This window comes from Dipodomys spectabilis, unplaced genomic scaffold, assembly GCF_019054845.1.
Source record: "Dipodomys spectabilis isolate Male_0828 unplaced genomic scaffold, ASM1905484v1 ptg000095l, whole genome shotgun sequence".
NCBI lineage: Eukaryota > Metazoa > Chordata > Mammalia > Rodentia > Heteromyidae > Dipodomys > Dipodomys spectabilis.
This window is the reverse complement of record NW_024870772.1, coordinates 40,375,500-40,393,236: the sequence shown is the minus strand read 5'-3', so window position 1 is coordinate 40,393,236 and position 17,737 is coordinate 40,375,500. Positions and strand designations below refer to the sequence as shown.

General features: G+C 35.5%; 1 protein-coding gene across 1 annotated transcript; it reads right to left on the bottom strand.

The window, feature by feature from the left end:
• Window positions 1–1,830: 1,830 nt before the first annotated feature.
• On the bottom strand, window positions 1,831–12,474 carry Ufm1 (ubiquitin fold modifier 1). The gene is made up of 6 exons (XM_042685618.1): window positions 12,374–12,474; window positions 12,233–12,289; window positions 9,188–9,245; window positions 6,838–6,877; window positions 5,672–5,704; window positions 1,831–4,110 (listed from the first exon to the last, which is right to left on the bottom strand). Coding segments are annotated over exons 1-6 (258 nt in total). The 5' UTR covers window positions 12,376–12,474; the 3' UTR covers window positions 1,831–4,042.
• Window positions 12,475–17,737: the final 5,263 nt, after the last annotated feature.

Below are 17,737 nucleotides of genomic sequence, written 5' to 3'. Positions count from 1 at the left end.
TGTTTTTTTTTGTCATAAGTGTGGTGCTTGAACTCATGGCCTTGACGCTCTCTCCGAGCCTCTTTGTGCTCAAGGTGAGTACTATAGCATTTAAGCCACGGTGCCATTTTATTTTTGTTGTTGTTGTTGTTAATTACAGGTAAGTCTCAAGGGGAATTTTCTGCCCTGGCTAGCTTTGAACTGCAATCCTAAGATCTCAGCCTCCTGAGTGGCTAGGATTACAGGTGTGAGCCAATGCTGCCCAGCTCAAAGTACATTTTTAAGTAGGACTGAGTAGCACGGTTACATGGTCATATTCCTATGGCAAATGGCTCAGTTCAGCAAGTGAGAGAAAACAGAGACTAGTGGTTTTGGTAATAATATATAAAAACTGCATACAAAAACATTATTTATTCAGAGCTTAGAGTAAGACCAAAGAGGATATTCTTAGGAGGGGATCACAAGTCTCAATAGCCATCTATATATAATCATAGATAATGATGTTTTGCAAAATGAAATCCAAGAAATGGAAATGAGGTTTTATATTGTACTGTTGGTGACTTTTCTTTTTTTCCCCTTTGGCACTGCTTTTGGTTTCTGTATGCTTTGTCTTGTAGGTTTATCTGATTTGGCAAGGGGATGAAGCATGGAAATGGTGGGACAAAGACTGAACTAATTCAGTAGTGATACTCACTAGACACTATGTTGGAAATGAACTATACAACTGGAGGGGGGGAGAAGTTCAAGAGGAAAAAAACGAAGAATATGAGGGTGTGGGTGACACTTTTCAAAAAATGTACTCCTTACCTGACTTATGTAATTGTAACCCCTCTGTATATCACCTTTATAATAACACATTATTTCTATCTGTACAAAGATTCTGGTGTTAAGTGAGGATAGTTATGACTCAAGAGTTTTGTAATTGGCTTAATATTACAAGAGAAAGAACTGAGTAACAATCTGTTTAAGCACTTTTGAGAATATGGATAATTGACGGGATTTAACTGTTTAAGAAAGCATAAATAAGGATAATTTAACATTGTTGTGAATGAGATAACATAAATGAAATTATCCATCAAACTATTTGACACACAGGTGTCCAGAATTTTTGGATGATTTATACATACAAATGATGTCTTCTGAGATTTTGTAAATAACCTTGGATACATAACAACCAACCCCATCCAATGCTTTCCATTAATAAATATTTCAAGTAATATTTTACAGTAATTTCAGTATCTTCATTTGGGGACTAGACTTAGTTTTCTTATCATTAAATTTGACATAACTCTCAAAACATTTTAAAAATGGCTTCATTGCCAGTAAGAGACTCAGCAACATTGTACTTACCATGCAGTGGCAGGCACAATGTCCAAGACTCGTGATTTTGATCTGGCAGAAAACATACTGTTCTACAAAGCACAAGGTTTGGCTTTCTCACTTCCCATATAAATACCAGAACTGCATTTTACAAAGGTTCCTTATTCCAGACTTAATGAGTTAAAATTTGAGGGATGTTTTCCACAAATCTGTGTGTTTAATTCCTTCATTTTGATAATCATCCAGGTTTAGGACCTATTAACCTAAGCAATTACTATGCCTTCTTAAATTTTTTCTCTTCTATAAAATACAGACATTTTTATTATTCATGTCATGACTTATGAACATTAATCATCTCTGCTTTTCTTTTAAAATGACATTTTTAATAAAAACTCTAATAAAATCAGAGTAGACCATATGGTTTTATAGTATAACAAAATGTATTTTTGTAAAACTTATTATGGATCAGTAATGCACTTGAACATATAAATTTAAAAGATTCTGCATAAAGAACTTACAGATTACATTTACTTAATAACAAAATGTGCAGCTGTTTAGTAAGTCTTAAGATTTACAATCTAATTTCCAAAATGAAGACAGCATTATGACAGAAGTATTTATGTAATAGTAAGCAGACTTTTGTGCTAAAAGCAGAACTTAAGCCAAAAACTTCAGGGATAGGGCTTCAAAAACCATTGGCTAGGTAGATTTAGTTTATACAAAACAGGAACTTTTGAGTATCACAATTTACACAAACTTTCCTGAATATTAGTATGTTTTTGATATCAGCATATTCCCCATTTCATAATTTAACATCCTATTCATCAATTTTGTAATATCTGGTAATTTGGGCAAGGGGAGAGGAAGGCAATACTGGGTTTTGAACTCAGGGCATGCTTGCTTGCTAGGCCATGCTAGACTGGAGTGCTACCACTTCAGCCGCATTTCTGAGATGTGGTCTGGTTTCTTGCCATTGTCTATTTTAGACTTCACACTATTACTGGAATCACAGGTGTTCCGAAGTCCAAGTTCCCTCCATGGAGATGTAATCTTATACTTTTCTGCCTAAGTTGACCTAGAATCACGGCTATCCCAATCTGTCATAAATGCAGGTAGGTATGTCAGGTACATGTCATGCCCAAAACTGTGTTGAGAAGGGAGTCCCGTGAACATTCTGCCAGGGCTGGCTTTGAGCTGAGATGCTTTTGTTCTTAGCCTCCCAGGTAGCTAGGGTAAGTGTGAACCATGTATCATTTGTGCCTGGCTCTGGTAAATTTCTCAAATTACCTTGTTCACCTTTCAGATGCTGATCCTGTTATTTTCTTTCTTTCTCCCAGTAAGCCTTGGGAAGGGTAAACACTGACACATACTATGTGATACTTCATTTATTACTAACTCAATAAGTTTTTATTGAAAACCTACTACAGATACAACCCTTTCCTCCAGAAAGCTCACCATTTAAAATATAGGTCAAGTACTCATTCTGAATCACTGGATATGCATAGGTACTGATACCCCTCCGTAAAGCAAATAAAAGCTTTCATTAGCATATCATTCTTTGGATTCTAATAAAGTTATTTTGAAACTGATAGGTTGACAAGGTTCATGGTTTTTTTCTCTGCTACTTAAGACTATCTAGTATTTTGCTATCTCAGTTTGCTCCAACATGTACTGCAGTTTTGTCAATTGGAAGTTGACAAAAAAACAAAACAAAACAAAGTTGGCTTTTTCTTATGACACTGTGAATTTTCTGTTCCTCTTCATTGTTGCTTCCCTTCTTGCCAAAGCCTGGTCACCTTTCTTTCCCTGGCTTCTTATCCCCTTGGATGAGCACATCTTTAAAATGCTGGGTCTTCAGTAAGTGTAACTCACTATCATTTCCAATTAGGTCATACTATAAATTTCATAGCATCAATATAACAATACTCTCTAAGTGCCATACAAATACATTATCCTTGAAGGCATTAGTTTTTCTCGTGAGTTATCAAAGGGTGCTGATAAAGAAATGCATAATCCAGCAGAGGATGCCTTTACATTCCCATTTTGACAAATACTAGATAAAGAAATGCATAACCCAGCAAAGGATGTCTTTACAATCCCACTTTGACAAATACTAGATTGGAGAAGTCATTGTTAAAACTATTCAGTATAGGTTTTCAATTTATGTACCCAATGCTTCAATCAAAATACTCAATTTTTGATTTGTTGATACTAAAATTAATGACAGTCAATTAAATAAAAATCACAACTGATGGAAGATTGTTAACTATTATCTTCACAATAAACTATATATAAAAATCAAACTATGTATGCAAATCAGATGGTAGTAATCAATCATTGTCATCCAAATCCTTTTACTTTTTAAAACCAAGGACAAATAAATAGGTTAAGATTCATTGAATTTTAATTAATTTTAACCCAAGTGCTCTCAGAAAGAATCACCATTCATCCTCCAGTTGAAGCACAATTTTGGAGAAACCAGTTGCCCCAAATGAACTCCCTACTTGTGTTGTAAGGTAGCAATCAAATGACCTTCTGACCTTCTGGGGTGGTGGTAGCCTCCATCCATAAGCACTCCTCTTCACAGGAAGAGTACCAGCAACAAGAAAGAACCGGGTCACCTTTCATTGCTTTTTGACTCGTGTGTTTTCAGAGTACGTCCAATGCTTGATTTCAATTTTACAATAACAAAATATACCAGTATTTATTCTGAAAGGCAACTGAATGTTCCAAGTAGCAGCTATTAACAATTTCCAACACGATCCCTAGGAATAATTCGAAGTTCTGAGCCATGCTTTAGAAAAACATTTCCTATACAAACAAACAAAACAAAAAGTTAGGCATCTAAAACAACAGCAAATTATCTTACAATCCAACAATTAACTGTATATAAAAAATTGTAGTGAAAATTAAAATACAAAGCTCAGTCATTATTAAGACCTAATTCTATACTTCTAGTCTTTTAATGCTAGTAAATGTAATCAATAAAAATATAAGTTAATAAAAACATAAGCTAATTTAACCATTTAATATTTCATTTAATATACAATAAAATACCAAAAGATGAAAATTTTTAAATTATTGCATGTGACAAGTATTTAGATACCTTCGTCTATTTTGGGTCAATTGCCTTCTGAGACTTTTTTTTCATGCCTAATGACATGCAATTCAATTTTGAAAGGCAATGTAAAGGACAACGTGCCAGAGTAAGAAGTCATTCAAATTAACATAAATACCCAAAATTTCTAGTATAACATATGAAACATATATCAATTAAGTTTAAAGGTATCTATGTAATAAATTATCTCACTGTTTTCAATAACTGACCATTTTAATGTAATAAAGTTACATACTTAAAACTACTGATTTAAGTAAATATATCTGTAATTTCAAATAATTGCTCTTTTTTTTCTTTTTTGTCAGTCGTGGGACTTGAACTCTGGGCTTGGGCGTTGTCCCTGTGCTCTTCAGCTCAAGCTTAGTGCTCTACTGCTTGAGCCAGAGCGCCACTTCCAGTTTTCTAGTGGTTTTTTGGAGTTAAGAGTCTCAGAGATTTTCCTGCCTGGGCTGGCTTTGAACAGCCTCCTAAGTAGCGAGGATTACATGCATGAGCCACCAGTGCTAAGCTAATTGCTCATTTTCTATATGGCTGAGTTCCACCAATGACAGGGTAGGGAAAACCTGGTCCTCAAAATCATTTGGTACATGAGAAAAATACCTATGACACTGTTAGCTGCTGATGGCCGTATGCCTGCATTGATTAAGCATGGCTCATGTGTCATGAATATCTAAAAGGTCCTTGGCAGAAAAAAAGATTCTCATCCGTGGCCTAAGATGACAATATAATTTTAATACAAATGTAATTACAATATAATAAAGTACTCTTTTCTCAAGGATGAGGCTCCATTATATTGAATAACATGTATTTTGAAATAGACTATCAGCCCTAAAGGATATATTTATCCATCATAAAAGAACTTTTTAAGAACTATGACTACTTTGAATAAAGACATTTATTAAAAGTTCAGTTTTAGCTGAGTGTGGCCTGACCACAAAAATGCTTTACTTGAATTACTTCACACTAATCCCATGAGGTAGCTCAAAATCATTATTCTCATGAAAGCATAATCTTGCCTTTAGACTTTTGCACTATGTAGATTAATGAAACACTTTTAATGCCTAAGTGACCACAAGTCAGGTTTTCTGTTACTTGTAGCCAGAAACATATAATGGAACAAATATTACTCAGACACATAAGTAAAAGCTGCTGTGTAATTCCTAAATAACAGCTCCAGTTCATGCAAATTAAATATTCAGTATTGACATATATAGCTCCCACTAACTTTATGAGTTTTCAATCTAAGACACTCACCAGCAGTCTGTGCAGGATTTATTCCTATTCCATCTAGAAAATAAGTTATAAAATTGTGTAAGTTATTTCTAAAGCTAAAATGATTTAACAGTAACAAGAAAAGGTTTGTCAAAATATTGTTGCTGTGTGCATAGGTAAAAGCCAAAACAACTTAACCCCTAGAACACAAATGACACTCCTTCAGGCAACTAAAATGTCCATTGGAATTTCTAATTATACATTTATACACATTGTTGGATTAAAGAAGACCAACTCTCATTGCAGTGATCCTTCAAGTTTATAGAAAACAGTTTCTGATCATTTTTCACATGCAGTAAGTCATTTATTTCAAAAAGCTAAAAGCGAACAATCATTTTCCACACCTCTAAGAAACATAAAATTGTAGAGAAAAAACCCACAAAGTCATTCGACTGACATACTAAGTTTAAAACATTTTCTTAGTTACTCATTTGCGAACCTAAAACTCTCCAGAAAGTAGGCCAAGTAATGTGACAAGTGGAATACTTTAGAGCAGGAAATTCTATCAAAACTGTTACATCATACTACTACTATACCTTAATCTCATCTCCTTCGTCCATTCTACTGCATGTGGTCTACTTACACCCACACATCGATTACTACTTTACACGCTTACTGCAAAATTTAGTCCTCATTACTTCACTACTTCCTCTTTAGACTCGTTCCACCAAAATTATCGGCAGTCCAAGATATTCAAATTTTTAATTGTATACCTGAGTAATATTGCAAGCCTATCACAGTATTCTCTTTAACTCTGTTCAATTTTGTACACAGCATTTTCTGACTCTACTTAAGTTAAAAAAAAAACTACTTGCTAATTAAATAAAGAAAGCTGCTTTCAGTAATAATATGCCATGAAAACAAGACTGGAATCATAAACTGCCACCTACACTTAAGTCATAAGGAAACTGAACATTACAATTTATAGACAACAATCTTAATGTTTATCATTTATTAATCCTTAGTCAGGAATGATGGTGTATAATATCTCAGATTACTGGGATATTACAGAAACAAGATGGAAGCCAGCCTGGACTAAAATCTAAATGTGGGGATATAGCTTAAGGATGTAGTGTTTGCCTACCATTAGAAAGGTGCTAGCTTCAACCTCCAGTACTGAGGACAAAAAAACAAAGCTCAATTCTTACCATTTGTAATAATTGCACTTGTGGCTGCAGGAACTTTAAACTGAAAAGGAGAAAAAGAAATACATATGTAACTATAAAGGACAAGCATGACAGATAGAGTGCCTAATATCAATTGTATCATTCTAAGATGTGATTTTATAATAAATAACATCAATGAAAAGTGCTATAGCTTCCTTTACCTTTAAAGAATCCTGTACTCTAAATAATGCACATAAATCTATAGGATACCAATGATTGTCAACATCATTATTTTATTTGTTAACTAAAAGGAAAAGCACTGCTAATTGTTAATCTATGCCTAAACAATATCTATTCAGACTTAAGACATGTCTATTTGTCATATATAATTCTCTTCTATATGCAAAAAAATATAAGCAAAAGACATTGCTAAAATGTCCTTATGGAAATGGCAAGTTCCAAGAAATGTGTTTAAGAGGTCTCTCCAGAAGAATTTCAGATAACAATCAAAACTTCAATGCCTTTCAAAGTTGTTTGATTCAAGAGTTATATTGCAAGGGATGTCAAGATCCCAATTATGTCACTAGAAAAAAACATATGCTAAGGACCATAATTATTAAGATAACTTTATCTGTGACTTAAATCTAGACTCCTGATTTCTTAAGGCAATTCTGTTTTGACAGGTTGCACAATGTCATTTTATGGGATCCCCTCTCACTACTGTCAACAAGTTGGAGCCTTTCCAGATGTGCAGCACCTATGTGTGATGCATAATAACTAGAAAGTACATCAAAACCCTAATCAATTTAGGAAGGCTTGTGAAGGCTGTCAGTTTACTTCCTACCACATGTTCCTTAGAATTTCCTTCAACTTCAAAAAGATGAACTGTGCATTTATATTATAAAGAACCCAACACAGTAACTATGTTATAATAGTTATTAATTATAGCTTTTACATATCTGTTTGTTCAATTTGGAATCTGCTGTTCCAGACTAGGAATGTCAATGGACAAGTGTCTGAAACAAACAAACAAAAAAGATAAAACTGTATTCAGATCTGCATGCTACCTCATTCTACTTATTCTTTCCGTCTGAATAGATAAAAGTGGATTAAAATCCAAATACTGTCACTTTGCAATTACTTCTCTAATACCAAGTAACAAACGATGTAATAAATAATGACTAAGAAGAAAATGTTGACAGTGGTTCCTGAAAGCAGTTTACATGTAGCCACCAAGTATAATAGGTTGAGTGAGTTCTCATTAATTACTTGCATAGAGGGCAAGTTTGTAAAATGATCTACTTTCTTATTCATTTAGTTATTATAATTACTTTTGTCACCATAAAACTTTCTGAAGATTATGAACTAATACACTTGGACTTGGGTTACTCCAAATCTGTCTAGCACTTTTCACTACACCACAAAAATAACACAAAATCATTTAATCAGATTGTAAGATCAGGCAATAACTTCTCTCCAACGAAGTACTCAGGAAAAGCTGGAAGTGGTACTATGGTGCTAGTGGTAGAGCATTAGCTTTGAGCACAAAGAGTGCCTACGAACTGAAATCAAGCCCCAAGACCAGCAAAAAAAAGAAGGAAAAAAAAAAAAAAAGCCTAGGAACTGAAATCAAGCCCAAGACCAGCAAAAAAAAGAAGGGGGGGAAAAAAAAAGGTACAGTAGATAAAGGTATATAACTCAGTCATAAACGGAGCTAGCTGAGCAAGTACAACACCATGGTTTTGATTCTTAGCAATGAGAGAATAAAAAATAGTGAAGAAAGAAACTGAGGTATTTCCCCTATGTGTTAGTTAATGACACAACTAAAACAGAAGGCTGAAGTTACATTCTTGTGATATTCTACCAGATCAAGCTACTCTTCCAAGGGTTGTACAAAATTACTTTAGGACTCAAAGTAACTCCAAATGAAAAATTCCTTTTTATTAAAGAAAAATCCCAACAGCTTAAAAACTAGACACATTTCAACCCAAATTTTACTGACAGTGCAAATACATGTTCAAACTGAAAATGTGAAAAATCAAATGAAGATTTTTGAGAAAATTATAATTCTGGAATGAAAGTAATAAAAATGAACAGACTGAATATATGCTGATATAAGGATGGTTCTTAAAACCTTTGACCACTTTCAACAAAAACTTTCCTTAAAATTTTCAGCGCATTGCCTATAAAATTCAATTGCATTAAATGAATGTGTCAATGTGTTAACTCATTCATTTTATATCTAAAAGTAAGCCTCAACTTTCATTGTACTTACAGCATTTTTTATAGCATAAACCCAATAATGACCCACAGGGAGATGGTGCACATTAAAAAACTTTGAAATCTACTGCTAAACCTTGGTCCATAAAGAGTTTGTTACATGGCTACTTACTTCTTCTGCTGCAAACTTTAAGACTGCTGTGAAAGGTGTACTTTCAGGAACACTGAGTCTGAAAGAAGAATTTTAAAAAGAGCCTTTTTGTTTAAAATTTCTTATTTTTTTTCTACTTATCTAGACAAAGGTGTCTTCTAGGTTTAAAATTGGTTTGATTGCAACACTATATTCATTAACTCTAAAATAATTTTTTTTTAAAAACTGCCTTAGTGTAAGTGTCCCAATTTCCACTTGACAACTAACAAGCCATACAAAAGTAAATCTATTATTTTTATTTTATAACACTTTGATACAAATGATTCTAGCATATATATTGTTCTGTCCAATGAAATGTATTTCAAATTGCTGAATCACTCCTTGGTCCCTAATCTACTTTATTACCTCTAGTTTAAACATTTCCATCCAAAGCAGTAAAGTTATCACTTCCATTCTAAGTAGAGGCTACCTGGAGTATCATATGTGTGCATTCAACCATCACCTCTAAAACAGTTAACCAAACTGATGAAAGTGAAAAGGCTCATGCCAGCAAATTAAGAATAATGAAGCTCTTTTCCACTATGATCTGCAAGAAAGGGCATAGTATATCGGAAATAAAACTTTTAAGTGGAATGTGTGATTTTATTGACACACTTTTTAAATGACTTAGTCATATGGTCAGTCTACATGACTTTCCCCACTTAAAAACTGAAAAGTAAATTGGCCTTTTATACCAAGAAAACACTTAAAAGACATAGTAAAAAGTTTCAAACAAACACAAACCAAGAAAAGTATGATTCCTAAGGTAACAAAAATCACAGCAAATAGAAGCTAACATTTCTATTTGTCATCACCACGTTATCTTTAATGTCTTCCTATCAACTACAATTATGTATCATTTTCAGGAATATGTACAGGTTCTTGATGAAACTGACAGATTTCTGTATAAGAATCATTACATCATCCACAGCATATCATACTGATTTTCTTAGAAAGAACTGTGAATGGATTTCTTTGATGTCACCATTGCACTCCTCCAGAATAGTATTAAAAAATGAAAATGGTTCTTTTTGTTTCCTTTCTTGTTGGGGGCATAAGGGGAAGGAGGAAATAAAGATATTCCAATGGATGTTTTTAAAAAATCAAATACATTAGCAATGTGACAGTTTACAAAGAATGCAATAGTCTTTTGCAACCATACCCAACCACACATCCACTAAGTAACACTTATGCCTCCAGTTTCACTTAGTATATATTAATTAAAACAGCACAATTGTCCAGGAACTCTTACACATATTGACATTGCTCTCTCTTTCCTTTCCCTTCTCCCCTTCTACAATACATATACAGTGAGGAATCTGATGCAGATGGAAAAATCAATGTCAGGGATGTGACTTCATGCTAATGCTGAGAAGAAAAAAATACGTAGAATCTAGAGCCTAAGTCAAACAATTGTAAATATGAGGACTAACATTATGCATTTACAGATGTTGTGGCAAATTTATGGGACTAACAATGGAAAGATGAGGAAGGAAAGATTAAAGAACTCTTTTCAGATGGCTTGAGAGTACAGGGCAAGAAAGTTGTGAAAAGTTTGAAATTTAAAACGTATATATTTTCAAATATTATGTTGGAAGATGAGTCAACTTGAATACTCATAAGCTAAAATACTGTAATTTTCTTTAGGAATACTGTTATGTAGAAAGACCACAGATGGTTGAGAGTGTGTGTACACAGCTGATGTTTCAAGAAACGTGTATGTGTGTTTGTTTGTGTGTGAACTTCAAAGTTGATGTTGATTGATTTTAAAAGACTGGCTACTATGGTCTGGCTACTAGGTAAGGAAGAAATTATTGAGTGTGTTATTTGGGAGATGAAAGCAACAGATTAAAACACAACATGACAAATTGGTTAAAAGGAGAATTGTAGAAGAAATTTTAGGATAAATCCATAAGAGTGACATTTTAGCGATGAAGTCATTACTTGAGATCTTAAGCCCTGAACTGAAACAAGGTATAGAAAGGATAGAGCTGGAAAGCTAACGGAAACAAAAACTAAAAGCTAAAAGGCTATATGGGTTATAGATCTCAGCAGTAATCAGCTGATTTGGATAAGCCATGCTCCTGTTTATATTAATTATGTATAAACGTTTATCGGACTCTGTCCTTTGCCTGTGCATCATGGGACATCGAGTTGCAGTAACCTGAAGAGTGTTTCTTTAAAGCCACAGGAAGACCTAGACATATTCAACCATCAATTCAGCTGCTAAAGAATAAGTAAAGGGTCAAGTGCCAGGCTCCTACATTGGAGGCTGAGGTTTGAGGATCATGGTTTGAAGCAAGCCTGGGAAGGAAAGTCTGTGAGACTCATCTCCAGCTAATCATCAAAATGTTGGAAATACTGCTACGGATCTTGTGGTAGAGCACTAGCCTTGAGTAGGTCAGGGAAAAAGCCCAGGGACTGGGTTCAAGGCTCCCCATCCTCCCCTCCCCTCCCCAATACACAGGGTTATATGGGCAGATGGCCCTATTTCCCCATTTCGTTAAACTCTATTATACAGTCCCAAGTAATGTGATTTGAGACTCATTACATTGACATCTACTGTTGAATAACATACATAACAAAGATTGTTATTTTTTTTAAACCTGTCAGTAGGCCTCACTGGAGGCCAAGGCCAAGTAATTTCAGGGTCTGAACGGGGTGCCTTCCCTCAGTTCCTCTAACAGCTGGTCAGCGTGGTGAGAGGCATGTATATATATAAAATCACCAGGAGGCAGGACTGTTGAAGATGACCAGCAAATCATCACGGCTTGGTACTTAAATATCCTCCTGTCCTACCCGCCCACGAGAAGAGCTCTCTGCCCACGGAATGGCTGCAGTCAGAGCCCGGGAACCCGCGAGCCGGGCTCCAGGAAGGGCAGCGCGCGCGGGGCGGGTGGCGGGGAGTGGGGTGGGGAAGCAGGCCGGCCGGCCCCTGGCGATGCCGGCTTGTCCGCGGTGGAAGCCGGGGCGTCACCGCGCGCTCCGCCCGGCCGGCCCAGCTCGGGCCCACACGGGGCCACTCACACTTTGTACGGCAGCCGCGGGTCCGACGTCAACGTGATTTTAAACGAAACCTTCGACCTGAGGAACAGAGGGGGATTGCGTTAGGATCCGACAGCAGCAGGAAGCGGGGAAGGAAGCAAAGGCCGGGGAGCAGATACTTACATGGTGGAACGGGCCTGGAGAGACTCCCCGCGCCCAGTTCACCCGGCAGCCCACTTCCTCTGAAGACCGGAAGCGCTTAGGTCCCGCCTCAGCTCAGCTCCACGTCTCCCTCGGCAAAAGCGGGGACCTCGACAACTGCAACTGTCCTCAGCGCTGCCTGAAAACCTGGCCAAGACACTCGGGCTAGGTGCTGGCTTCTTAGCCATTAACATAGGATGACTTGGATTGGTAGATTATAGAACGAAAGACTTATGATACTGGTGAGATAAATTTCTATATTTATTTGCTTGATATCACATTTTTAATCAGGCACTGACAGTGTGGGCACAGAGAGTCGAACCCTAGGTCCACTAGCTGGTGGGGGCGGAAGTAAGGGGTGTGGGGCTGGCGGGTGAGGCGCTAGACACAGGGGGTGGGACTAAGGTGCGTTTGAGGGCAGGACTAGGGGCGGGGCAGGATGGACGCTCTCCAAGGTTGCTAAGGCAACTGCTTACCGACAGGCTTCATAAAGGGGACTTTTAAACCATGCTCTCTCATTATAATTCTTCTGTTGGTTTTTTTTTTTTTTGTACAAGCTAATCCTATTATACCTTTTACGTGGCTGGATTTTCTTTTCTTTCATACTTTATTTTCTAATCCTGACCTATTTAATTTCACTATTAAACACAAATCCATTCCCAACTCCTGCTCAGGTCCATAAGCCAAGCAAGATCCCAGTTCCTAAGGGACTTGGAGTGTAGACTCAACTGGAAATCCCACTAGTTTATAGTGTTTTCTAATAGAGTTAAAGACGGAGTTCTGGGCTGCCAACTAGCCACATCTACTCAGTTCAATTAAAGTTAGCCCTTCTGTGTACCAGGAACTAAATATCAGGGTTCCTGGATGAGTAAAAAAATGTAGGTAGTCGTGTGGTACTACGAGAAAGAAGGCTATTTTCTAAAGTTCATGATAAATACACACATCCTTATTTGTATAGAAAACCTCACAATAATTAATGTACTTTTTTTAAAAAAAAAAACCTGCAATAAACAGTTGACAAGAAACAGATAACCACTAAAATAATGGGTAGACCTGCACAATTGTGATTGTTAAGGTGAGAGCTAAGAGAACTGGTAATGGAGGTGCGGAAAACAAATTTTGTATTTACGATAATTTTGTGGCTAGATGATCTTCTATGTGAAACTTTCTGAAGACGAAAGTTTTGATTCTGATCTAGGAAAGTAAGACCTCAATATTCTCCATCACTTTTTCTTTCAAAAAGATAGATCTTAATATCTTGAGAAATGGAGGTAAATATTGACTGGGGAGCAATAGTTCTAACTTTAAAAGCTAGAACTATAGAATTAGTGAAAATGACCAACAATTTCTAAAATGTCAATAAAGATAGAACAACTGTTTCCTTAGTGTCAGCTAGCCAAATAAGAAAGAGATTAGTATATAGATTGTTGTATGTGTTTTGTGCATTTTTCAACAAAACTGCATCCTATTTTTATTTTTGACTTCTGCTATGTACAGAGACATGAGACAATGCTAAATATACCACACTTTGATCAGAGATCAATGTCAAAATAACAGAGGTTCCAGTGTATTCTGAAACGATACTGAAAAGTACTTTTTTGTAATTATGTAGTATCACCCACTTAAATTTCTCACTTCTGTCCCTCGTGTGTTTATATCTTTAGAGTCAAAATATTCATCATAGGGCCTTCTGAACTGTATTCCTCTTGATATAAGAAAGGAAATTATAAATGATTCATGCACAGTAGATATTTTAGTTTTTTAGTAACTACTATGCATTCAAATTTTTTAGCAATGAGAAATCTAGTATACTGAAAAATCAAAATGCAAAAGTACATTTAGCATGGTATGGGTGGCTCATGCCTGTAATCATAGCTAATCAGGAGGCTGAGGCTTCATGCAGTTTGAAGTCTGAGACTCTTATCTCCAGTTAACCACCAGAACACCAGAAATGAAGCTGTGGATTAAGTGGAAGAGTGTTAGCATTGAACAAAAAGCTCAAGAACAGCACTCAGGACCTGAGTTCAAGCCCCAGCATTCACACACACACACACACACACACACACACACACACACACACACACACACACACTACATTTACACACACACAACATTTAATAAGATAAAAATAAGAAAACTCTGAGTTAAACTTGAGAGATTATTGGCAAATGTATCAATTTAAGATAGCAAGCAGCTTGAAATGTCTAATATGTTTTTGGAAATGATTCAGCTCAGAGGCATAAATGAATGTAGAGGTAAACGAAGCCACTATATTAGATTCTCTTAAATGTCAATGAAACATACCAATATTTCATTTGGAAAATATGTGAAGTTCTCATTGTTAGAAAAGAATCAGAGTGTAAGGCTGGATGTTTCTCAGTGGTTAGACCACGTGCTTAATGTCACAAGGAGCTAGGTTCAATCTCCCACTTACAAAAAAAAGAGAAATATTAGTTAACATTAAAACTAAAGGTAAACCAAAGGAGGAGGCTGCAATGCTTGGTAAGAAATGTACGCATTATCCTGCCCATGTAATTGTAACCCCTCTGTACAGTATGTTCACAAATAAAATAAAATTAAATTTTTAAAAAAAAGAAAAAAACATTAAAACTAAAAAGATTTGGTTATTTAGTCATAAAAATTCATCTTTCCAATTATTTCTGTAGCCAGACTTAACAAAGTCTTATTCATAATCAATTATGCCAAATAATGATTAAAAACATTGAATAAATAGAATTACAATGACATAAAGAAATAACCATGTAAGCTAAGGAGAAATTTTCCAACTCCAACAAAAACCAGAAAACAAATGTGACTATATAAACATGTCATTTAGAAAAAATCCAACTTATTTTTAAAAGAAACTATAAAATGAAAAAGAATGACATGATTGATACAAATATAGAGCTTAAAATTGAGTGCAAAATGTACTTCAAAGTGAAGCATGCTGCCTTCTAATAATAATATGAAATGCTTAGTCACTAAGAAGAAGAAATTGTTTCGATATTTACTGGAAATTTTCCTGCAAAATGTTTACAGATTGAATATATTTAGTCACTTCTAGATAAACCAGGTGATTAAAATGGAAATGATAACTTCATTTTCCTCAGTTTTAATTTTACTTTCCTATATATCCTCTTGTGCAATCCTGTCCCAGATCTGTGTTTAACATTAAATAATTTATGTTTAACATTGAATAATATGTTTTTTCAGTAAAATTAGACATTATTGTTTTTCCTGAAGTGTTTGATATTTTAAGTGTTTTCTTAACATTTAAGATTTTCTTAACATTTTCTTAACATTGTAAGCTTGAATTTACAGTTGTTATTAAAATATTAGTAGTCAGAATGTGAGTTATTCTCTGAGATATTAAGTATTAAGACCAGTGTGGTATCTTATCTAAAAGTTGAGCTATAACTCCCATATAATGAGCGTATATATATATTGCTTACCTTTAACATACTATTACTATTATTATTATTTGTTGTTGGTGGTGGTGCTCATCAGCTTGAACTCTGGGCCTGGGCATTGTCCATAGGTTCTTCAGCTCTAGGCAAATGTTCTACCACTTGAGCCACTGCGCCACTTCTGGTTTCTTGGTGGTTAATTGGAGATAAGAGTCTCAGGACTTTCCTGCTGGGCTGGCTTAGAACCATGACCCTTAGATCTCAGCCTCCTGAATAGCTAGAATTACAGAAGTGAGCCTCTGGCACCCAGCTAATATATTATTTATAGAAAGAAAATGAGACATTGGTACTATTCTCTTACATTTAGGTTACATTATCCTTCTGAATTCCTGTATATTTACTACATATGTTTCTTCAGTTTTTACATTTTACTTTTTTTTTAAACCAGTAACAGGGCTAGAACTCATGCTCTTGCCTGGCTGACTTACCCATGGCTGGTGCTTTACCACTCGAGTCATACTTCCATCCAGATTTTTTGCTGGTAATCAGAGAGGGAGTTTCAAACTTTACTGTCCAGGCGTGCTTTGAACCATGGTTCATAGGTCTAAACCTCCTAAATAGCTAGAAGTACAGGTATAAGTTACTGGTGCCGATTCATTTCTGTACTAAAATATGCAAAGCATTTACGAGGGGTAATGGTAGTTTTGTGACTGGTCATAAAATGAACAAGACCTAATATTACACACAGGGGTTGTGAAAGAATAGTGATAAAAGAGTTTTTGGTATATTTTTATACAACATAGCCATTTTGATCACATACAAAGTCATTTTTAATGTTTGTAGTCTAAAATACAAGTGATTTACCTAATAAGCTCATTCAATAAGCTTTCTTAAGTAGTTCTTAATTTTATTTTCCCAGAACTTAGAACAAGTAAGTAAGTACCTAGTATTTAACAGATACAAACACATTGCGGGGAAGGAAAATGAGAGAAAAGCTAGGGAGGGGATAACAATATTTGACAAGAAATGTACTCACTACCTTTCATATGTAACTGTAACCCTTCTGTACATCACCTAGACAATAAAATTAAATTAAAAAACAACCTTTTTATTGTGAACATACTGTACAGAAGGGTTACAATTACATGGGCAAGATAATGAGTACATTTCCTATCAAGCATTGTAGCCTTCTCCTTTGTTTACCCTTCACATCTCTTCCCAGCCCCCCCCCCACCCTCCTACTCAATCCTCCCCTCCCCCCCCCCAAAGTTGTAAAGTTCGTTTTCGACATGACAACGTGTACTTCTCATTGCTGCAACAGGTCCACCTGTATCCTTATTTAAACGACTTGTAAAAAACAACCATATTTTTGAATGAATTCATGTTTGCTTAAAGGTACAATCAATTAGTAATGCTTTCCAATGGTAGTATGGTTCTAGATCACACTAGTAGCAGTCATAAAGCTTTTAATGCAGTAGTACATACATTTTGATTCTCACATTGTTCTTGTATTAAAGCTTATATATTCAAAGAAAACTGTTCACTCAATTTACTGGGGCTAGAGATGGTAAAGTTTAGAAAAGGACAATTGAAGATTCTTACCAAATATGATTTTAAAAGCCATTCAAAGTTAACTGTGTGAATGTCTTCACATAGCCTTAAGTAATTGTGATATGTGACATTGTCAATCAGACACAGCATCAGAAATCTCAATACTGACACCTTCAGGATTGTAGGAGATAAAGAATGGCTCATTGGTAGTAAAGTTCCCTGTAGATCCTGTGTCAAGGTGATAAGGGGAAGGTGGTAAACAAAGCAGATATAAATGGTTTAGCACCTGCACTATTTATGGCCCTAAACATGCCTTTACGCTTCCCATAGGTCTTCTGCAGTCACTGGAGCTGATGATCTTTGATAGACATGATATGATTCATGGAAA